Genomic DNA, 24,699 nt, shown 5'->3' on the forward strand with positions numbered 1-24,699 from the left:
TTACAGATGGGCTTTGGGTCTCGTCCGCACTACCCCTCATTGTCAGTGATATGATTTTTTGTTCTTTGATGACTGATACCTGATCCCTTCGACACCTCGTGATCACACGGGCTGGTGTGCTTTTTCCATGTGGGCTTTGTTGCTTCTGAGCTAGATGGCTGCTCGTTTACCTTCAAGCCTTTAAGACCCCAAACACTTTATCTTTTGATAGTCGGGCACTATCAGAATAAAGCATATTTTAATGCAACATTTTAAAATAAAATTAAATGTAAAAGTACCACGATGAACAAGATGTCAACTTTTTAAATGAAAACCGCATCCGTATATTGGTGATTACTCCTTTTCCTTTGGCTGCAATGTAGTTCTGCTCAGCTCTGCCTGTGACTCTCACTTCCCTCCATTCTGATGTCACACTCCACAGTCTCAGGTCTTGGAGCGGCAGAGGAGGAAACATTGTGCAGGCTGCATCACTCCGTGCTGGGGGAGCTCTGTGGGGTGAGCACCCAGAGCCCAGGCAGGGCGTCTCTATCCAGGAACAGGCAGGGAGCCCACGAGAGCTGACCCTGCCCTCTTAGGGCGAATTCTGGAGGAATGGTTTCCAAGGACCTAGAACGAATGCTCACTGGGACACAGCATCACTGCTCTCGGATGGGATGAAGCCATTCCTGTTCATCGGCAATGTCGGCGTTCTTTACAGGGGGTTGACATGGCACCTGCCCATTGAAGATGGGATCCCAGCCACAAAACAGCGAACCCTTTCACTTCCTGTGTCACCAAATATCCTGCCGGGATAAAAGCCACACACAAACAGTATTGATCATGTCAGTGAGCAAACACAGGGCAGGGGAACTCAGGAAGCGACTTCTCTTGGCTCAGCACTGAGAGAGTGTGATAAATGATTACATGGGAGGCTCTGTGTCCTTAAAGACTTTTCAGTTATTACTAGCACCTCCACCTCCTCCAAGGGTTGAGAGAAGGCATCTATCTCATCAGCATTGTCTTCAGGGGGTGTCCAAAGCCAGAGACCATAACTCTGTGAGGCCTCCTTTGCTAATGTAGCCAGGGGAACACTGCCAAAGAAGGAATGCTCCTTTATTTAAGTGAATCGAAGGAGATTATGTATACATAGGACGGGGAAGAATTAACCACTGAAAACCTATGCACAGCTTGGAAGCGTTGTGAGCTACTGAAGGCCTACAGAGTAGAGGCCGAACCCTATTGGAGACAGTGCCCGAGGATGGGCCCCTGGGGTCGGAAGGCACGGATAAGAGAGGACTACGGTGACGTAAATGGAGACGATGGAAACTATGAGACTGCGTTAAAGCCTGCACAATAACCTGTCCAGTTTCCTTGTGAAATAGGAGATGTGGGAGGGCTGAGGCTCCTTAAGACAGGTTGGTCCCAAGAGAGGCAGGCCATCTATTTGGCCCAGAGAGAGATGTCCTAACCACCAGGTGTCAACTTTGGAAAAGGGCCTCTAGGCTTGGTGGCTCGGTGCCCCGTGGGTCGCACATCCCACTAACTTTGCACACTCAAGAGACAGAAAGAAGCAAAGTCGCTGCCATCGATACAGGACAGGGTAGAACTGACCCTGAGGGATTCCGCGGTTATCAATCTTTCGGGATCGCCGGTCTCCGCTGGAGGCGCCTGGTGGTTTCAAACTGCTGACCTTGCGGTTGGCAGTCCGTCGCGTAACCTCTACGCCAAGAGGGCTCTGGGCAGGTCCAGGTAGGAGGCGATTATTCCGGGAAGCCAGGCGTCCTCCAATCAGAAGCTCGCGGACACAGAGCTAAGGCGGGACCTCAGAGTGCGCGGCCAATGGGAGCACGGCGGGGCTGGCGGCCGCGCGCGGGCCCAGGACTCGGCGGGGTTGGCGGCCGCAGCCGGGAGCCATGTGGGGAGCTCCGGCAGCGGAGGCGAGTGCGGCGGCGCTCGGCGGCGCGCTCTGCCTGCTGCTCTTCGCGCTGGGGGTGCGCCAGCTGCTGAGGCAGAGGCGGCCGCTGGGGTTCCCCCCAGGGCCGCGGGGGCTGCCGTTTATCGGCAACATCTACTCCCTGGCCGCCTCGCCGGAGCTCCCCCACGTCTACATGAGCCAGCAGAGCCGAGTGTACGGCGAGGTACGGCCCCGACGGGCCCCGGGCCGGGAGGGCCGCCGTCCCCCCTGCTCCCGCCCGGCCGCCGTGGGCTCCTGGCGGTGGGACTCTGCCCCGTCTGCCGAGGGGTCGTGAGGGGAAACCCGGTCACGGCGTCGGCGCAACCGGCCTGGTCGCTCTGGGGCCCAGCGGCCGACGGCTGTGCACGGCGCGCCGGGAGCTCAGCAGCCGATGCCTCGCCCCCGGCGCCCCCAAACCAACCCCTCCAACCCTCAAACCCCAGAACCCGCTCCCGACGGGAGAGCGCAGCGCCCCCTGCCGCGAGAGCCCTGCCCTAGCCCCATTCGGCCCCCCCTTCCCCGCCCCCGGCGTCGCAGGGACCCGGGTTTCCCGCCCAGGAAAAGTCCGGGCTTTTGCTCCGGCGCCAGCGCACTGCGGGCAGCGCCTAGCCACCGGGTCCCATTGCGAGTCTCCCGGCCGGCAACCCCCGCGTTCGCCGTCCCCACCCCCGCCCCCGACAGGCACCCCAGCCCGGCACCCCCAGTTCTCCAGCCGGCAGTGCCGCCTTCTTCACGCGAAGGTGCGTTCCAAAGCACGGCTTCTCGGGAGGACAACCGGGAAATCTAGGAAGGAGATTCTCTGCTGTTCAGAGGAAGGACGTAATGTAGATTTTTGCTGTGGTTAAAAAGCAAGCACCGAGCAGAGGCCCTGGCCTGGAGTTGTTGTCAGTAGGTGCCCTGATTCTGACCACTGCTCAGCCCTTCGCTGCCCGTATGTCCACGAGTGTCCTGCTCAGGGCCCTCCTTGCAGCCACGGTGTCACTCCATCTCATCGAGGGCCTTTCTCCTTTTCGCTGGCCCTCCACTTTACCAAGCACGATGTCCTCCTGCAGGGCTGGTCTCCTGAGTATATGAGACCAAGCCTCTCCATTCCTCCAGGACAGATTGGTTTGTCCTTTTGGCGCTAAAGTTGGGCCCTTGTACAGTAGAACCCCAGACTTGACGTCAACCCGTTCTAGGAGCGTCCAGATGTGATGCAGTTGAGTTCCAAATCAATTTTTCCCATAAGAAATAATCTGCTCTCGACCACCAATTTTTTACCCTAACTTTGCCTTTTCATACTATAATTTAAATAGGAAACACAGCATTTAAAAAGGTTTTTAACAACTGCAGTATGGCCCATACCTTGAGATCGATGAGGATCTGGATCTGTGGACGTGGATGTGGGGAGGAGGGATGGAGAGGGTCATTGTTTGGAAGGGGAATCCCCTTCCAGAATATCAACTGGTAGCTGCTTTCCGGAGTTTTTTCCTTTCTTTGCCTTTTTCAACAAGGCTTTCTCTTTAAAAAAAAAAATCTGTCTAATGTGGTCTGCTGTTGGCATTTCCTTAACTGTTTTCTAAAAGAGTTTACTAAATTATCCACAATATAGATAACACGGTTCACCAGTTCCTTATCATGATGATTCTTTTCAAAATTTTCTTAGAACCCATGTTTTGTTTTAATCTAAAAATAGTACAAAAAGCCACAAAAACTAAGAAAATGTTAGCAAAACGCTGGGAACACAGCCGCAGAAGGTTTAAACAACGCATACTAATAACGCCAACTCACACCCAGTGACCAAAAACACGAATTACTTTTGTTTAAAAAAATCACGTGCATCAGGTCGGATTCCAATGTTTTGTTAGCACTCTCATCCAAAATTTTCTCGACATTTCACGTCAAAATTCGAGTATGTAGAGTATTGATGTGGTCGAGTACGGGGGTTCTACTGTAATTAACTGAGAAAGAATGAATGAGTTTGGTGATATGTCTAAAATACACCAGACAAAATCTTGAAATTCTCACTTCTACAAAGCATCCTGGTCATATTTTCTCCAAGACAGATTTTTTCTTTTTTTCTGGCATTCCATGGTACTTGTCCGTGTTGTCAACAACATGATGAAGAGGCATCAGTTCCTCTCCCAGCCACCGTAACCTTCAGATACATTAGTGTCTGAAACCCAAAGGCATTTGGTTTGCACAAGGGAGTGCTCCACAGGCAGAGCCACCCAAAGGAGTCCAAACACTACCTGGAGGACTTGCCACACTCCTGACCACGGAACAAATTCCAGGACACAAACTCTCTGACATTGAGCCTATTCTGACACAAGAGAGAAGCTTCTCCTATAGACTAGAACTGCCCCTGTGGATTTCCAAGACTAAAAGTCTTCACAGGAGTAGAAAGCCCATCTTTCCCCCACAGGGAGGCCTGCCCCACAGGGAGGCCTATGGTTTCAAACTGCTGGCCCTGAGGTTAGCAGCCCATGGCTTACTCTACTACTCTACCAGGGCTTCTTTTGCCTTCATGAGAGGTGGACAGGTTAACTAATCCATATACCAAGGACTAGGGACCTTGGCTTAGATATTGACTACTTTAGAATGAAGACATACAGATCTCAACTCACTGCCATCAAGTTGATGCAAACTCATAGTGACCCTATAGGACTGGGTAGAACTGCCCTTTTGGGTTTCTGAGGCACTTTACAGGTGTAGAAAGTCCCATCTCTCTTCCAGGGGCAGCTGGCGGTTTCAGACTGCTGCCTTTGTGGCAGGCACAGCCCAATGTGTAACCACTATGTCACCAGGGCTCCTAAGCCGTATAGATAAAGGGCAATTCTTGCATTTCTCTTATAACCGATTCCTGTCCTTTGGATCAACAAAGACCCTCCTGACTTAATGAAAACTTGTCCAATGATCTTCTGAAGAGCAATCGATGTTATTTAACATCTATGGAAGTAATGAAGGAGAACGGAGGAGCTTTCTACTTGGACATTCACAGGGGCAGTTCGACCCTGTCCTACAGGGTTGAGATGACTCAACGGCAGTATGTTTGGCTGGTTTTGATGGAGGTAATAAAGCCTCTACTTATTTTTATATAGACTGTTGGTTTTCTAATATTCTTGGTGTCTGGCAGATGTTCTAATGCAATAGCTGTCCATTTTCTACCTCTCATCTTGCTGTATATGCTGAGTAAAATTTGGTTTTGTTACTATTATTACTTTGTGATAACTTCCCTTAGAATAATTGTCCATTTAACTTTAGACTCCATTTGTCTTTAGCCTGATTTCTCCTTCTTACATCTGCAAAATTTTAATTACCTTAGAAAATAAGAGTGGGAGTCTGGAATGTAGTTAGATAGCAATCATTCCAGGAAACTTACCCCCGCGGACCCCCCCCCCTCCCCACACACACACACACACACACACTCTTTCTCTCTCTTTCCCTCTGAGAAGGAATGCTTATGCCAGGCGCCCTGGAAAACTAATTTTGTAAAATGCTTATCCATGGCTGTCCCAAGATGTCTGCAGATTAGAAAAACCAGTTATTGTGATGAGATGTAAGAGCCCCCAATAAAAGTATTTTTAAAGTACAACTAGTATATTAAATAACAAACATATAAATTAAAATGGTGATTATTAGCTCACGTTTAAAAGAACATAAATGTAGATAAAGTAAGAAAAGAAAGAAAAACCAGTTACTGTGAAACTTAGGGTCTAGCAACAGAAATTTCTGGGCTCTTTTGATAACTTTGGGATTGGTTACACAAAATTCTATAGATATCAGCCAATTCAAAAAATTGCCGGGTCATTCTTGATATTTCTGTATTTAAATCATCTTCTGACCCCAGCTCACCCAAGAATATGGTGGGATCACTTGCAGGCTGCCTGGTTTGAGCTCTTTGATTCTCTTGAACTCTTTTAATTTTGTTTTAGCCCTAACAGTGTTAGATGTTCTACATCTGTGATGTCAAATCTGTGAGATTCAAGGGTACATTGCCTTCAGCAACCCCCAAAGATTGGAGGATCCAGGCTCTTAGCATCTCTAATAAATTGTCCAGATTTCCTCCCTACCATGAACTCTGATGAGATGCTGTCAAGTAGTTAACATCTTGAATTGGAAATATTATTGTCTTTGAATTACAGCTCTGTATAATTTCCTGATCTGGTTTTGCTACATTTAGATTTTTGTTTGTACTGCTTCATGACAGTTTGCTAAAACAGTGGCCATTTGTTTGGTACTCTCCAATTGGAAAGACCCAAACTTGCTGTCATGTCAATTCAAACTCCTGATAACCCTACAGGACAGAGGAGAGCTGTCCCCTGAGTTTTGGAGACTTTTCAGGGATCATTCTCCCATGGAGCAACTGGTGGGTTCAAACTATAGACCTTGTGACTAGTAATCACTGTTTAACCCACCACATTTAAAAGAAGAGAATATCTCTAGTCAACAGAACGAATTCAGCAAGCTCAGAAGGAATTAAACCAGGTTTTGTGTGATAGTTATGAAGGAATCCTAGAATCTTGTAAGAATTTTATTTAACTTTAGAGATCAAGAACTTTTTCTTAACATCTTTAATAAATGAGCCTATGTTCCCACTACCAGTATGGTGACTGGGGGTTATGTTAAAAAGGCATTATGAACTGAGTATATTTGAGGTCATTTGGAATTTTAGTGATCACTTTGAGACAATGAGTTTTCATCTACTCTGTTTTCAACATTATTGGAAAATTAGCTTCCATTTGTGTTGTCCTCTCTTTCCTGTGGGATACTTTATTTTTCATGCTCAAATTTTGTCAGAGGTTCTGTTCTTCCTGCATCTGAGTGTCTTGGATCTGTTTTTCTGTTAAATTAAGTCAGTTGCATCCAAGAATTGGCAGGTACACATTCAGAAATTGAGTTCTCCATGTTTGTCTTGTGTGAAACTGCCTAAGTCTGGGTTTTAAGCTGACCTTGCAAACTGATTACTTATGTGTTTTCTATGTTTCATTTTGTTTTGAGGGCTTGTCTGGGCTGAACTATATCAGGGTAAAGGCCATTGCTGGTGTTTATCACGGGCTATCTAAAATCTCAGTTGTTTTCAGTTACAAGAAAGAAGGTTTATAAATCAGTCTTATGATTTGGACTTTTAGCAGCTATTCGGAGAAACTTGGACATAAATCAATCTATTAAAAAAATCTAAAAGGTTGCAAAAAAAATCTAAAAGGAATAGCTTCTTTATTTTTACTGGCATAACAAGGATTTTAAAAACTAAAACCAAACCAAACTCATTGCCATCACATGGACCCTATAGGACAGGGGCCTATAAATGCCCCTGTGAGTTTCCATGACTATAACTTTTTAAAAATCATTTTATTAGAGGCTCATACAACTCTTATCACAGTCCATATATACATCTGTTGTGTAAAGCACACTTGTACATTCATTGCCCTCATCATTCTCAAAACATCCACTCTCCACCTAAGCCCCTGGCATCAGCTCCTCATTTTTTCCTCTCCCTCCCCCCTCCCTCATGAACGCTTGATAATTTATAAATCATTATTTTGTCACATCTTGTACCATCTGACATCTCCCCTTACCCACTCCTCTGCTGTCCGTCCCCCAGGGAGGAGGGCACATGTAGATCCTTGCAATTCATTCCCCCTTTCCACCCCACCCTCCATCCACCCTCCCAGTATCACCACTCACACCACTGGTCCTAAAGGGATCATCCACCCTGGATTCCCTGCTTCCAGTTCCTATCTGTACCAGTGTACATCCTCTGGTCTAGCCAGACCCGCAAGACAGAATTGGGATCATGATAGAGGGAGTAGGGGGTGGGGGAGGAAGGAAGCATTTAGGAACTAGAAGAAAGTTGTATGTTTCATCATTGCTACACTGCACCCTGACTGGTTCTCCGTAAGGGGATGTCCAATTGCCCACAAATGGGCTTTGGGGCTCCACTCTGCACTCCTCATTCACAATGATATATTTTTGTTCTTTGATGCCTGGTACCTGATCCCTTTGACAACTCGTGATTGCACAGGCTGGTGTGCTTCTTCCATGTGGGCTTTGTTGCTTCTGAGCTAGATGGCCACTTGTTTACCTTCAAGCCTTTAAGACCCCAGACGCTATATCTTTTGATATCCAGGCACCATCAACTTTCTTCACATTTGCTTATATACCCGCTTTGTCTTTAGTGGTTGTCGGGCAGGTGAGCACCATTGAATGCCATTTTAATAGAACAAAGTATTCTTGGATTGAGGGAGTACTTGAGTGGAGGCCCAATGTCCACATCCTCATACATTTACATATGTACATGTCTTTATTTAGACCTCTATAAATGCCCTTCGCCTCTTAGCTCTTTCCTCTATTTCCTTTGAGTTTCTTCTTGTCCCACTATCATGTTCAGCCTTCATTTGGGTTTCATTAATTCCTCTTATTTACATTACCCTTCATCATGCCCTACCAGGCCTCCTACACCCTCCTCACCGCCGAGTTGGATCACTTGTTCCCTTGTCCCTGGGTTTGTTAACACTACTTCCTTTCCCCCCACATCCCCCTCTCCCATGTCCCCCTGAAACTGTTGGTCCATTGTTTTCTCCTCCAGATTGTTCATCCAACCTATCTTATTTAGACAGACCTGCGGAGATAATAACTTACACAAAAACAAGACAGCAAAACCAAGCAACAAAATAGAACAACACCAACAAACCAAGGACAAAAAAACAACAAAACACAACAGGAAAGAAAAGCTTGTAGTTAGTTCAAGGACTGTTTGTTGGCCTTTTGGGGTGTTTTCTGGTTGAGTCTGATGTGGCGCCAAGCCCTGGCCCCAAAATCTATTTTTGGTATTCCCTGGGGACTTCATTGCTCTGTTCCCTTTGCTGTTCTGTTCCATACCCTTAGTGTTTTGCCTAAGTGTGGTGGGATCAGATCAGGTGCAATTCCCACACTGTGTCTCCAGTGTTGTCCCCTGTAGGGCTATGGGTCGGGGAGCGATGTTGTGTCTCATAGTGGGGTTGGCCATATGGTCTTCTATGGGGATTGGCTGCTCTGAGCAGGAATATCATCCTCAAGGCTTGGTGGGCCAGGATGTGCTCCACTCTCAGTTCCTCCCCCTTCATATGCTCCTGTATGCTCTGATCAGACATGGCCCTTTCCCGGAACTGCAGATTCAGTGCTGTCCTCTGAAATAAATTCTTCTGGGGGGAGGGGCAGGAGTCTATGTAGTTGCCATTGGGGACGGCCCCTGAGACCTCTCCACTGGTTCCCTGCTCCATGCCTGCATGTTACCTTCACATCTTGGTGCACTGGCTTGAAGTCTGGTCCTTCTTTCCCTATGGAGATAAAAACAGTACCCTCCCCTTCGGTGGGTCAGTGCCCTGTGCCCCCTCTACCCAATTATTTTCACCCCCCCCCCTTTTACTTGGCTATCATATGTATCCCTGGATTTGGCCTGGTCCCTGCCATATTACGGGAGTAGCCCACCTTTCAAAAGGGACAAGTTATTCTCAATTGCTTCTCTAAAGGAGCCTATAAAGCATGTATAAGACAAGGTTATGAAAATACAATAATAGCTTACCTCTGGGTGGTATCGTTACATTAAACTCCAAAAAACTAAACACTGCCATTGAATCAATTCCAACTCAGGAACCCTGTAGGACAGAAAACTGCCCCTGTGGGTTTGTGAGACTATAACTATGTACGGAAGTAGAAAGCCTCATCTTTCTCCCATGGAGCCACTAATAGTTTTGAACTTCTGACATAGTGGTTAGCTGCCCAACTCTTAACCACTAGATCTTCATTACATTAGATTATACTATTTCCTCAAATCACTACCTCTATTATTTTAATAATAAATAATTCTATAAATTTAATGGTCTAAATCTTTCCATAAATTGATAAAAGTGAATTTATTCTTACAAAGGTTATTATGTTTTGGTTTTGTTAATCTTAAAAGCAAATCTTCCTAAGTAACTTAAGATAGATATTATACAAAAATTGCTTTATTTGAAAAAAAGAGTAATTTTTTCCTACTCTAAAACTAGTAATTACAAAATAGGAAGGGAAGGCACAGAACAAACCTAGTAGAAATAAAAGCTAATCAATAACTAATGGGTTTATTTACAAAATTGATTAAGCGCTTCTGTATTAAAGTTTGTGATAAAGAAAAGACAAATTTGCTGACCAAGACTATAGTGAAAGGGCAAGAATTTGATTACCCTCTGCCTTCCAAATATCTAGGCCATCTTACGCATATGTAAGGTAACTGGCCAATTCTTGTCTTTGATGATGAGCTTACATCTAGGAATAGCTGGACAGGATTATGCCTGCATAACTCCCAGCCTTTGAGTACCTGTGGCTCTAGGACCTCTGTGAAGGAGACCTTTTAAGACAAAAATCAATCAATACTGTCTTACTGTAGTTATCAGAGATTGGGTGAATTCCCATCCTAAAAGAACTGTAAACAAGTCCTCTCTATTGTACAGGAATGCTAACAGGTCAAAGCATAGAAATTACAATGAAACACTTGAAATGTAAAGCTTTGAGTGAAGTTATAGACTGTTTAATGAAACATTAACAGTAATTATGTTTTGTGATATGTAGACTTAAAATGACCTGCAAGTTCTTTAAGTAACATTGATATTAAGTTGAATTCATATTCAAGTTTCTATACTTTTGCTTACATATCACAAAGACTGGCAGAATTAAAACAATAATATCTGTAAGGATAAATTAACATTCATATATATGAATGTGTATACATATATACATTGTATATGTGTATACATACACACACTTGTGAGATAGTTGGGTCTGCTGATGAATATGTCCATTATTGCCATTTAAAGGTTTGCACTGTAAGAGATATAAAACAAAAGTTGAAATTGACAAGGTTCATTTAAAAAATACTATAATAAAACTTTTATCTGTTTTGCTAAAGGTTTAATGAACTATAAAAATGTTTAAAAGCTTTTATGTCAAATAGCACAAAATTGGAAATATCACTGTTATATCCTATCTGTTAAGATAGACTTTTTTATAATTGCTTTGGACAATCCTCATTAAAGGGAGTAAGTGTTTGGTCTCTCTTTAGAATAAATTCCTGAGTTGAAAATCAAGCCTCATGGGTTTGGGGGTGAGGAGGGAAGCTAAGGTTTTTATCTTTGAAATCCAAGGTTAAATAACATAAGTATTCTTTCTCTGTGACCTATGATAGACTCCTAACAACTTTGAAATTTTGTGGAAAGCCATTAAAATTTTGTTTCTGCTTGATTAAGAAAAAAGTGTTAAGGGTTATGTCATGTGTTATGAGTCACAAAAATATGTTGTCCAGTCAAAATCTTTGATTTTCTTTGTGTTAAAAATGTATGTGCATTTCCTCTTGTAATTTCACCTGGTATAACATAATGGCAGTTATTGTGTTATTGCTAATGTTTAGTTGCAACTTCAAACTGGTGGTACTTTCAGGTAAGCACTGAACTGCTAAATGAAAGGTCAGCAGTTCATACCCACCAGCTGCTCCCCCAAAACTCACTGGGGTTATATAGCAAGGGTTACTAGAAGCAACTCAATGGCAATGGTTTTGTTAAAACTTGGTAGCCGACCATTCCTCTGTCAGTTTGCTGTACTGTGGTGGCTTGCTTGTTGCTAGGATGCTAGAAAGTATTCCACTAGTATTTTTAATACAAGGTTGACAGGTTTCTGAAGAACTGACAGACTAAAAATAGACGAGTACCAGTGGTGAGAGAGGCGATGCCTGAAGGGTGGAGAGAATGTGGGGTAGAAAGGGGGAACTGATTACAAGAATCTACATATAGCCTCCTCCCTGGGAGAGGGACAGCAGAGAAGAAGGCGGGGGAGATGTCAGATAGTGTAATATATGACAAAACAATAAGTTATGAATGATGAAGTGTTCATGAGGTAGGGGGCAATGGGGAGGGAGGGGAAAATGAGCAGCAGATATTAAGGGCTCAGGTAGAAGGCAAATGTTTTTTTTAACTATATATTTACTATTTTAATGCTCTAGTTGCTTTCTTTTTTTTTAAACATTTTATTAGGGGCTCATACAACTCTTATCACAGTCCATACATATACATACATCAATTGTATAAAGCACATCTGTACAGTCTTTGCCCTAATAATTTTCTTTTCTTTCTTTTTTTTTCCCTTTTCTTTTTTTACATTTTATTAGGGACTCATACAACTCTTATCACAATCCATACATATACATACATCAATTGTATAAAGCACATCCATACATTCCCCACCCCAATCATTCTCAAAGCATTTGCTCTCCACTTAAGCCCTTTGCATCAGGTCCTCTTTTTTTCCCCTCCCTCCCCGCTCCCCCCTCCCTCATGTGCCCTTGGTAATTTATACATCGTTATTTTGTCATATCTTGCTCTATCCGGAGTCTCCCTTTCCCCCCTTCTCTGCTGTCCCTCTCCCAGGAAGGAGGTCACATGTGGATCCCTGTAATCAGTTCCCCCTTTCCAACCCACTCACCCTATACTTTCCCAGCATCGCCCCTCACACCCTTGGTCCTGAAGGTATCATCCACCCTGGATTCCCTGTGCCTCCAGCCCTCATATGTACCAGTGTACAACCTCTGCCCTATCCAGCCCTGCAAGGTAGAATTCGGATCATGGTAGTTGGGGGGAGGAAGCATCCAGGATCTGGGGGAAAGCTGTGCTCTTCGTCGGTACTACCTTGCACCCTGACTGACCCATCTCCTATCCTAAACCTCTCTATGAGGGGATCTCCAGTGGCTGACACTTGGGCCTTGGGTCTCTACTCTGCACTTCCCCCTTCATTCAATGTGGCATATATATATATATATGTATGCTGAGTTTATACTTCAAGAAGATGGATTATGTATTAAGAACCTGGTGTATGGATTGTAATATGCTGGTGCCATACCTTGCTTGATCCAAGGGAAGAGTACTTGAAGCACTTACCAATGAAGATCAAAGATGGTAGCCTGCAGAATGGATTATAACTCAATATAAAGAAAAAAATATCCCCACAACTGAGCAATAGACAACTACACATCACAGAAACAATTGAAGTTTTCAAGGATTAAGTTTCCATGGCTCCACAGTTGATGCTCATGGAAGCAGCAGTCAGAAAATCAAAGGACAAATTTCCCAAAAAGAACATAACTTTTGGAAGTATTCAAAAGCAAAGATGTCATTTTGAGGACCAAGATGCACCTATTCTAAGACATTGTATTTTCAACTGCTTCATATGAATGCGAAAACTGGGCACTGAATAAGAAAGATTGGAGAAGAACGTACACATATGGATTATGTTGTTGGTATAGAATACTGGAAGTATCAGCAACTACCAGAAAAACAAGCTGATTTGTCTAGAAGTACATCCAGATCACTCCTTAGAAGTGAGAAGGCCAGGACTTTGTTTCACATACTTTGTAAGTTTATCCGGTAGCACCATCTCTGTAGGATGACATGACGGTTGGTAAAGTGGAGAGGACTGTAAAAGAATGCTTTCAACCAGGTGGATTGGGCAACAGTGGGTTCAACTACACCAACACTTTTGAGGATGTGTTTCATCCCAACTTGAGGGCACCTAACAAAGCAGCAATAGGTTGGTAGCAATTTCATTTGTTTTGAATCTAGCATCAATGCCAGTGGTTTTCAGTGGAAGTTCACTTTATGCGTGGAGGTTTTAATTCCTGTTTCCATGGTTCCAAGGCACTGGGGAGCTTAGCGAATCTCAGTGCTTTCTATCCTGTAAGAGAAGGCCCTCAAAGCATTGAACATCCACGTTTTCAGAGAAGTAACAAATAGTAGTTAAGTTAGACGCCATTCCTGTGAATTTCCATGATTATAGTACTCCATACCGTCTGCTACTCAAATGCTCTTCTTCTTCTCCTCAAAGATCTTCAGTTTAGACCTGGGAGGCATATCGACAGTGGTTCTAAATGGCTATGATGTAGTGAAGGAATGCCTCGTTCATCAAAGTGAAATTTTTGCAGACCGACCCTGCCTCCCGTTATTCATGAAGATGACAAAAATGGGAGGTATGTTTACTTTCAACTCTTGAAGGATATACCAAACTATTTTAAATCACACCCCTTGTTTTAAGTAAGTTGAGTAGAATTTGTATTCTGTTGCATTCATTAATGGGGAAATATTTATTTATTCATAGGCCTAGTATGGAGAAAACATTTAGGTCTCCAATCGTATCTTCATTCAAACTCTCACCATCATTAAGTTGATGCCAACTCATCTTTATGCAAGTCATGCTAGTTCTATTATGATTAAGTTCTAATAAATTTATAAGTACTGTTTTAATGCATTAATACTTAATACGTGCAACTTTTATTCAACAAGTTGAGGACATGTGCATACATTCTTTCAATAATTTATTCAAAGTAACATCTTGCTCTGTGTACTGCTGTGTGGTACAGGGCAATAGAGGAGGATAGACCAGGCCTCTGGCTTCCCTGTTGCCATGAGGTGAGGTTCAGACATGCCGCCATGGTCCATCCTTCTTTACCTATTCTGACACCAACCATTTCTCCCACACCACTCCGCACCTGTGCTGGGTCTGCTAACTCATCGCATGGCTTCACAGAACTCACAGACAATACTCACATTAAGGGTGTTCATTATGGAACTTAATAGGTCACCACAAGTCAGGGTCAGCAAACAGGACACAGTCCTTGGTCCACAGCATAGCCAAGTCTCTCTGGCCCTCAGTCTCTTGACCACACAGACCCTTGGCTTTTGCCTCTGTAGACCAGGAAGCCAGTTTGTCTGTCACTCTGTCCCCAGTTCCACAGTCTTGAACTAGAAGAGAAGGTGCCCTGCAGTCTTCTCGGAGTCTCCATGTCACAAACTCGGATGCATCTGGTCTCAACAGCTTCTACCGCTTCAGACAGAGCTCTTGGAAATGCTACTCCAAATGATCCTGGGATTTTTCTTTGTGTCCTAGAAAGCTCTTATACACTGAGGAATGGCTTTCATGGAGGTGTGGTTTATTTGTTTATTTTAATCTTTTTAAAATTCTTTTATTAGGGGTTCACAACTCTTATCACAATCCATACATACATCAATTGTGTAAAGCACATTTATACATTCATTGCCCTCATGATTCTCAAAACATTTGCTCTCCATTTAAGCCCCTGGCATCAGTTCATTTTTCCCCCTCCCTTCCCACTTCCCACTCCCTCACGAACCCTTGATAATTTATAAATTATTATTTTGTCATATCTTGCACTGTATGATGTCTCCATTCACCCACTTTTCTGTTGTCCGTCCTCCAGGGAGGAGGTTATATGTAGGTCCTTGTAATCGGTTCCCCTTTCCACCCAATCCTCCCTCCACCCTCCCTGTATCGCCCACCACTCTCACCACTGGTCCTGAGGGGATCATCTGTCCTGGATTCCCTGAGTTTCCAGTTCCTATCTGTACCAGTGTACATCCACTGGTCTAGCCAGAGTTGTAAGGTAGAATTGGGATCATGATAGTGGGGATGGGGAAGCATTTAGGAACTAGAAGAAAGTTATATGTTTCATCGTTGCTACACTGCACCCTGACTGGCTCGTCTCCTCCCTGCGACCCTTCTGTAAGGGGATGTCCAATTGTCTACAGATGGGCCTTGGTTCTCTATTCCGCACTCCCCCTCATTCACAATGATAAGATTTTTTGTTCTGATGATGCCTGATACCTGATCCCTTCGACATCCCTTGATCATACAGGCTGTGTGCGTCTTCCATATGGGCTTTGTTGCGTCTGAGCTAGATGGCGGCTTGTTTACCTTCAAGCCTTTAAGACCCCAAACGCTAGTAATTGTATCGGGGAGGTGAGCACACAATGATATGATTTTTTGTTATTCGATGCCTAATAACTGGTCCCTTTGCTACCTCGTGATCACGCAGGCTGGTGTGCTTCTTCTATGTGGGCTTTGTTGCTTCTGAGCTAGATGGCCGCTTGTTTACCTTCAAGCCTTTAAGACCCCAGATGCTATATCTTTTGATACCCGGGCACCATCAACTTTCTTCACCATATTTGCTTATGCACCCGCTTTGTCTTCAGCAATCGTGTAGGGAAGGTGAGCAACATGGAATGCCAGTTTAATAGAACAAAGTATTCTTGTACTGAGGGAGTACTTAAGTGGAGGCCCAATATCCATCTGCTACCTTATTACTAAACTTTTTTTTTCTTTTTTGTACATTTTATTAGGGGCTCATACAACTCTGATCACAATCCATACATATACATACATCAATTGTATAAAGCACATCCATACATTATTTGCCCTAATCATTTTCAAAGCATTTGCTCTCCACTTAAGCCCTTTGCATCAGGTCCTCTTTTTTTTTACTAAACTTATACATATGTGCACATAGATCTATTTTCCCATCATCATCATATATATATTTACATATGTAGATGCATTTATTTCGGCCTCTATAAATGCCCTTTGCCTCCTAGTTCTTTCCTCTATTTCCTTTTACTTCCCTCTTGTCTCACTATCATGTTCAGCCTTCATTTGGGTTTCAGCAATTCCTCTTGGTTACATTACCCTTTATCATGCCCTACCAGGCCTCCTACACCCTCCTCACCACCAATTTGGGTCACTTGTTGTTCCCTTGTCCCTGGGTTTGTTAATACCACTTCCTTTCCCCTCACCTCCCCCTTTCCCATGCCCCCTGAACTGTCGGTTTGTTGTTTTCTCCTCCAGATTGTTCATCCAGCCTATCTTATTTAGACAGACCTGTGGAGATAATAACATGCACAAAAACAAGACAGAGCAGAACCAAGCAACAAAATAAAACAACACCAACAAACCAATGACAAAAAACAAAACACACCAGCAAAGAAAAGCTTGAAATTAGTTCAAGGACTATTTTTTGGCCTTCTAGTCGAGTCTCATAGGGCGCCAAGCCCTGACCCCAAAGTCTGTTTTGGTTATTCCCTGGGGACTTCGTTGCTCAGTTCCCCTTGCTGTTCTGTTCCACACCCTCAGTGTTTTGCTCCGGTGTGGTGGGATCAGATCCGGGTGAAGGAGGTGTGGTTTTTAGCCAACTGTCCCTCTAAGAAAAATGAAGAATGGTGTCTTAAGTCCCCCTCTACTAAGGTGGAGTGGAAAGATGCCCCAAAGGAAAAGGGTTGGTTCACACCCTCTTCCTAATCGTGTCCATGTGCATAGCAGAGAACTCCCTCTACAATGGGGTTACAGTCACAGGCCTAGAGTCCAGACTTACAATAGACCACATAGGGATTGTGACTAGAAGGGTATTTTTGCTACATCACAAGATAAAGATAAAATCAATATATCATTTAAAAATAGATAATAAAATCAAAATAACATCACATTTACCATTATCGTTTACTCTTGTTTTAGAAATTCTATCTAATGTAATTAGACATGAAACAAAATGAATAATTAATGGGAAAGGACAAAAATCTTGTTTGCTGATATTACTGAATATAAAGAAAGTCCAAAGGAATTTTTTTACATCTTATAGAATTATCAAGTTTACTCAAATTCTTAATTTTAAAAGTATGTCAATAACATATGGTTATGCTTCAGTTATAAAAATTATAGTGATGGTGGTTGTAGTGGTATGATTGTCAAGATTGTGCCATCCTATGAAACACCCCTGGAATAACCCGATTTCTGACCCATAAAAAATTTTCAGGAGGTGCTGAATGCTAAGGAAACCAAATTCTTGTCTGTGTTCTTATTGTGACTGCCCTGCTCATTAGCCTTAAACTTGGAGTATATCATTTTACTAATCTAGTTTTTAGTCTGGGCTTTCCAAAACGTTGTGGAAGTATCTGGCAAGGCTTTTTTAACGCCTTGAGGTCCCTTTTTGGATTTTTATTTATATTTTGAATTATAAAAGAAAATAATTTTCCATCACTGAGCTACTTGGACACTCTCTGATTTGACTGGATCCACGTATTTGGCATCTGATGTGTCAGATTCTTCCATATGATTTTATTGTTTTGGGTTTTTTCGGTGGGGGATTTTCTTTTTTTGTTGTTTTTTGGGGGTTTTGTTTATTTTATTTTGTTATATTAGCCATTGCTATGGTTACTGTTAAGCCACTGTATTTTAAAGTTTTGGAAGCATCCTCTCCTAGCTCCCATTTAGTCATTTACTATTGTTTTAATGTCTCAAAGTCTGACCTTTTCATAAGTTGTCCTGATGTTTAGGATACAGTGTCTTGTGTTGAGGTAGGAACACAGCGTAGGCTGTTCTATGTGTCAAGAAGGTAGAGCATGAGTGTATTTGTCTACGACATACTCCCAAAGCTCATCATTGCTGCGGGTTTCTTCTGATTCATGGAATTAGTCTTACATTGTTAAAGGTCACACATTTTAAATTATGGCATATAATAGACAACTGTGCTATCATAAAACTAATGTACTCTTGGAAGAATGAAATTACTTAGCCAAGAAGTTGGTTTTGTTCTGCATTTTGTAACAGGACTTTAATTTCTGAACTAAATAGATGTTAAGGCCAGTGTTTAGATCAAAAGTAGTAACAAAAATTATTGAAAAAAGGGATAAGGAAACTATGGAGGGCCTATAAATGGAGGAAATGATTGTTGCGTTTAAAAAAACACAAAAACCTTTGAGCCAGGTGAGGAGACTCGTAAATGGGACCCTGCTGCAGAGTAGGCTCGATAATGGGCTGCTAAATGCAAGGTCAGCAATTTGAACCCACCAAACACACACACACACACACACACACACACAAAGGTGTTCTGCCAGTGAAGACACCCAGCCTTGAAAGCCCAAAGGGGCAGTTCTACCCTCCCTCCTGGGTTGGTATCAGGCAGAATCCACTCCATGGCAGTGGGTTATTTTAGATAGGAAGCCAATAAATAACTTCCCAAAGAAAAATCAATAATGCAAACCAACAAACCAAACCCTTCAAATGGTCTCCCATCTAGACTGAAAGGCCGTTCAAAATTGCCGGCTGTCGGAGGGAGAAAGACGGGCTTCCTATTCCCTCAACGTGTACAGTTTCAGAAACCCATGGGGTTACTGTGAGTCATTATTGACTTGATGGCAGTGAGTTACAGTTTAGTCCAAGATCAGGTTGTTTGTTTTTTTTATGAAATGTACTATCAGGCTTACAGGATTCTGTAAAACTAGACTGATGAGTTCACCCCAATAGAATTCCACACAACCAGCGTCATGTGGAGTCCTTTCTGCCAAAGACCACAAGAGGCAGACGATCTGTGCCTACTGAGTAGTAAAGAGCCACGCTCAGCCACGCTCACCCACGCTCAGCCACGTTCACCCACGCTCACCCACGTTCAGCCACGCTCACACACGCTGATAGATCATTCGGAGAGCAGTGACAGCCATTTGTTTCTTTTCAATCCGTGGCATTTTCAGCTCTTAGCAAAAGAGAGGTAAGAAAAATAAAATACCTTTAATATCCCTTTTTCTTTTCCTCAGGCTTACTCAACTCCAGATACGGCCGGGGATGGGTGGATCACAGGAGATTAGCTGTAAATAGCTTTCGCTATTTCGGATATGGCCAAAAGTCTTTTGAATCTAAAATCTTAGAAGAAACCAAAATTTTTATCGACGCTGTTGAAACATATAAAGGTGGACCTTTTGACCCTAAACAATTAACAACCAAGGCTGTTTCAAACATAACCAACTTGATCCTTTTTGGAGAGCGATTCACTTATGAAGATACCGATTTCCAGCACATGATTGAGTTATTCAGTGAAAATGTGGAACTGGCTGCCAGTGCCTCGGTCTTCCTGTTCAATGCCTTCCCATGGATTGGTATCGTGCCTTTTGGGAAACATCAACAGCTGTTTAGAAATGCTTCTGTGGTCTATGATTTTCTGTCCAGCCTTATTGAAAAAGCGTCGGTGAACCGGAAGCCTCAGTTACCCCAGCATTTTGTGGATGCCTACTTAGATGAGATGGACAGAGGGGAAAATGAACCTGCCTCTACTTTCTCTAGAGAGAACCTCATTTTCTCAGTGGGTGAACTCATAATTGCCGGAACTGAAACGACAACCAATGTTCTCCGCTGGGCGGTTCTTTACATGGCCCTTTACCCTAACATCCAAGGTACGGGCTTTCTGGACAGCCTCCGGGCCCGTCCTTAGGTACAGGGCCCCTCCAGGCCATGGAGTCTTGGACCGTGTACAAAGCATTTTATGTGGGCTCTCCTGCTGTGCCAGGCAAGGAGAAGAAGGTTATTTAATAATTTCAAGGAATGTTTAAAACTCTTAACTCGATTCATGTAACAAAACCTCAGATAGGGCTTTCTATGCCTATTTTCAAATGGGGACAAAGCTGAGTGGCTGCCTTGTACAAGACCAGCCACTACAAGTTTGGGGAACCCAAGGGCTTGGGGAGGCAAAATGGGATGCTTCACTACCTTCCTGAGAGTGATGGTCTTCTGACAATAAATCTTTATTCATATCCATATTCATGGGTGTGAAACCAGAGTTACTCAGAACATTGGCTACCGATTGTACAAAATGTAAGCATGTATGTCAAACTCCTAATTCCTGGCAAATCTGAGTCTGGATATACTACCCGTACCCTTTTGGCTTAAGGGTTATCCTGGGTTTGATCCCTAAGGGAATTTTCTCTAGATGTAACTAAGAATCGCATAATGACATGAACACTTTTTCTCTGACAGGACAAGTTCAGAAAGAAATTGATTTAATTGTGGACCCCAATGGGAAGCCTTCCTGGGATGACAAATGCAAAATGCCTTATACTGAGGCAGTTTTGCATGAGGTTTTAAGATTCTGTAACATAGTTCCATTAGGGATTTTCCACGCAACCTCGGAGGATGCAATTGTACGAGGCTACTCCATTCCCAAAGGCACAACCGTAATTACAAATCTTTATTCTGTGCACTTTGATGACAAGTACTGGCGAGACCCAGACGTGTTCTATCCTGAGCGATTTCTGGACAGCAGTGGACATTTTGCCAAGAAGGACGCTTTGATTCCTTTTTCACTAGGTAAGAGAATTCTCACCGAGGCGGAACTTTGGGAAAAGTATAATGATGCTTCATCTATAACGTCTTAATGTGAAGCACCCTTCTGTAGAATAAAATATACTGAGAATCGTGTGGATCCGGACAGAGTTCCTTTTATTCAAGATCATTAACGCTTGTTCCTATGAAAAACAAAATATGCCTAATTAATTACTCGCACTAAGCTGTTGTAAAGCTTTACTTCTCTGTAAAAAGTAAAGGTTTTGATTTTTTACAAAACTTGAGGGGTTCAGAGTCAGTAACAGGCAGCTGGAGACACAGACACAGAGAGTCACGATATGGTCATCGGAGGCGAAAGTACTAACGATTGCTCCTGTTTGCCAGCTTACCTCTGAATAGGAAAATCTTTTTGCTGGGAAAAAGTGAATAGATCACAAACCCCATACATGGAAAATGGAACGGGAATTCTTTTTGACTGAGGAAGGGAACACACAGCTGGCGTGAATGAGTTCTCTTGGATCAACAACCTCCATTTAGATGTCACACGTCTATTTAGATCTCCAATGGCGTACCTTAGGCTCTGAGATACCATGCGAGGACAATGGGAGATGAGACTAGTAAGTTTGCAAAAGTCCATGACTGATGGAAGGAGGTAAAGGAAAGGGTTCTAGAAGCCGAGGTCTGATTTTTTATTTTTGGAGGGTTGAGAGAATCCTTGAATTAACACTAATACCCTCTTTCTTTAAACTCCAGATTCCTTGAATGGCACCCAAATATTAGACATGAATTGTAATCACTATTTTGAGTTTCTGAAAGTATTATAGAAGGGTTTATCAAAAGGTATTGTCACTAGGGCTTCAGTTCATAACTGCTTATTCCAAACAAAAATGTGTTTAAATATATCCCTGCAATCAGTGGATAGCTACAAACAAATTCTTTCATTAATGCACTTGTCTTAGTCTCATTAAAACCCCAAACCCCATGGCCTTCAAGTTGACTTTGATTCATAGTATAGACTTCCTGAGACTGTAAATCTTAGTGGAAGCAGATAATCTCATCATTGTAGATCAGCGGGTGGATTTGAACCATCAACCTTGCTGCTAGGAGCTCAATACCTAAACTGCGGTGCCACCAGGGTTTAAGGTTTAATCAACACAGAGGAGAAATATATGGGTTTCTATCCCATAATAGTTACAGCCTCAGAAGTCCTCAGCAGCAGTTCTACCCTCCTCTACCTTGTCACAATGAATCAGAAGAGACTTAATGGCAGTGAGTTTGTCTGTTTAATCAAAACAGTGGCTTCTGAGATGTGCTGAGCCAGTTAAATTAAAGCAGAGAGGTTAGCTCATAGGTTATGTAGACCGAGGAACACAGAGTTCTTTGGGGGAAGAGTTAAAGAGATGGCAACACAGCCTTCAGGTGTGTGTAAACCTAGATGATAGGTTTGTTGAGAACTAACAGCGTCAGAATTTTATCTTTTTGTTTAATAAAGGTTTCTGTGCTTCTGTGACTTACCTTCACCTATGTTTTTGTTTGTCTGTTCAGGAAAGAGACACTGTCTTGGAGAACAGCTGGCTCGGATGGAAATGTTCTTGTTCTTTACTGCATTGCTTCAGAGGTTTCACTTGCATTTTCCACACGAACAACTTCCCAATCTCAAGCCCAGGTTAGGCATGACATTGCAACCCCAGCCCTACCTCATCTGTGCGGAAAGACGCTAAACATGCCTGGCCGCTTCAGAGAGCCAGGCTGTTTGTTTGCCTCACCTTTGAAGCATTGAAAATCATGTGTGTTTGGACAAAGATCACATGATCATAAAGCCAAGTGAGCATTAAAATAATACAATTGCTAAAGAGCTGCTGCTGAGGGGAAGCTGACTGACTGCAGTCCCAAGTGCCGCAGAGCAAATGCTGAGGTTGTGACTTACAAAAGCACCGTACTAGCCCTTTCTTTCCAGGCCCCTCTGGGTGGGTTCTAAGGGTCACCTGTCAGTAGACAAGTGCTTGACCACTTGCGCCATCTAGGGGCACCAAGTGAGCAGAGATGTGACCCTGAGACTTGGACTAGGAACACTGGTACTTTCATACAATTAAATACTGTGCACCAACAAAAACAATGACGACTCTGTTAAACACCCCAAGAAAGACAAAGCTAGAGAGCTTTATGCTTAGCAAATCAGTCAATCTTATAAAGATTAATATTTAATGACACCTTTGTTATGTAGAAAAATAAAAGAAAGGGGTTTTCACACCAAAGGATAAGACTTTGAAGACTGAAGCATCCAGGAAAGGGGCAGGGGCAGGAAGAGGAGCGGGCTGGCATGGAGAGGTGGGAGAGCAAAAGGAAGTACATAAAGGTCAACACCACCACATTTGTGGAGGGTGTGCAGTGACTGATTTGACTTGATGAGATGGGCAGAGCAACTGCACAGAAGAGTTTTTCTTTATAAAACAAAACAAATAGATAAATAAAAAATTAATAAAGACTTAAAAACCTTCCAGATGCCTTACTTCTTTAGATCTAAACATTGGTCTGAGTGGCTATCAAAGAGGAAAGTAAAACTGACATGGACTTGGCTTTTTTCAGTGGCATACAAGTTCGTTTCAAACCAGCAAAAAAGTGGACCAGAGCAGTGTCAAGTATTAACTGAATTTTTTCAAGTTGCTGGGATGCAGGTACCATCATGACTTCTTGACTCCATCTTGCTCCCATGCCCTTGGGAGCATTTACTTCCAGGGTCCAGCTACCTCTTGATCAGTAATAGACTGTGTGGTGCCAACCCAGTTCAGTAGAGGGATAAAGGAGAACTTAGAGCCAGATACGTTATTTTGGACTAGAAGTACTGTAGGCGTGGTAGCAGAACTATCTTATCTGTTGTTTACTGGGAAGCATGTGAGTGTGTTCTCAGCTTTCTCCCAGCTACATCTTCCACAAGGTGGTCATTCGTCCTGTAAATGGGATCCCTGTGATTCCGGAGCACCCATCTGCAGAGCAAGAGTTCAGTAGATAATAAATTACAAAAACATGTTTGGAATGAAATGGCATGACTATTAATTATCTGTAAACAGATATTATCCCTGCCATCTCTACTTTCCACAAATAATCAAGTAGGGGGGAAAAACCCAGTACGTGTAACCTATAGAAGTCTTTTTATGTATAAGAGAGAGCTTTATATCAAAGAGTAATTATATATTAAGTAAATCTCTAGTCCAGTCCAGATCAAGTCCATAAGTCTGATAATTAGCCCATATGTCCGATATCAGACCACAAATTCCTCTTTAGACTCACACAGTACATGCAATGATGCAAAGTGTAGGAAGATACAGGCCAGTGGGTGGGAAGTTGTGGATACATTGGTGGCGGAAGCCTCTTGTACCACACAGTTAAGTCTGATGATTGTATATCAAAGTGTACTACGGATTGTAGAGTACACCCTTTTTTTTACAAGTGTGCATGTAATGTTCATAAGAAGTGCTCATTTGTTTTCCTGATGTGAGGCGGATAATGCATTTGGTGTTTGTTCCACCAAGTCAGACAGTTAAATCAAGCTTTCTATTTAGAGGTTCTGTAAAGATTTGTAACAGTGTGTGACAAAAAAAGACCCAATTTGTGGCAGAATTGGGGGGGGGGTGTGTTGCCACCATGGCAATGCTCCTGCTCACACAGCACCTCAGTGCCAGTTTGGGGCAAAAAGGGTATGCTCTCTTGCCCCACTCACCTTACTCACTGGACCTTGCTCCATGTGACTTCTTTTTGTTTCTGCAAATGCAGAGGGGCATGAAATGACAGCAATTTGACAACATAGAAGAGGTGAAGAAAACTGGGGGAGATGC

General features: G+C 43.1%; 1 protein-coding gene across 1 annotated transcript; it reads left to right on the forward strand.

Annotated features, from left to right (window-relative positions):
• The first annotated feature begins 1,879 nt into the window (after positions 1–1,879).
• On the forward strand, positions 1,880–23,364 carry CYP2R1 (cytochrome P450 family 2 subfamily R member 1). Its single transcript, XM_075548437.1, has 5 exons — positions 1,880–2,117; positions 13,799–13,940; positions 19,348–19,980; positions 20,561–20,890; positions 22,412–23,364. Exons 1-5 carry the CDS (start codon positions 1,893–1,895, stop codon positions 22,585–22,587), a joined length of 1,506 nt encoding a protein of 501 aa, XP_075404552.1. The 5' UTR covers positions 1,880–1,892; the 3' UTR covers positions 22,588–23,364.
• The last annotated feature ends 1,335 nt before the right edge of the window (positions 23,365–24,699 follow it).

Source organism: Tenrec ecaudatus, chromosome 4 (assembly GCF_050624435.1).
Source record: "Tenrec ecaudatus isolate mTenEca1 chromosome 4, mTenEca1.hap1, whole genome shotgun sequence".
Classification (NCBI taxonomy): domain Eukaryota; kingdom Metazoa; phylum Chordata; class Mammalia; order Afrosoricida; family Tenrecidae; genus Tenrec; species Tenrec ecaudatus.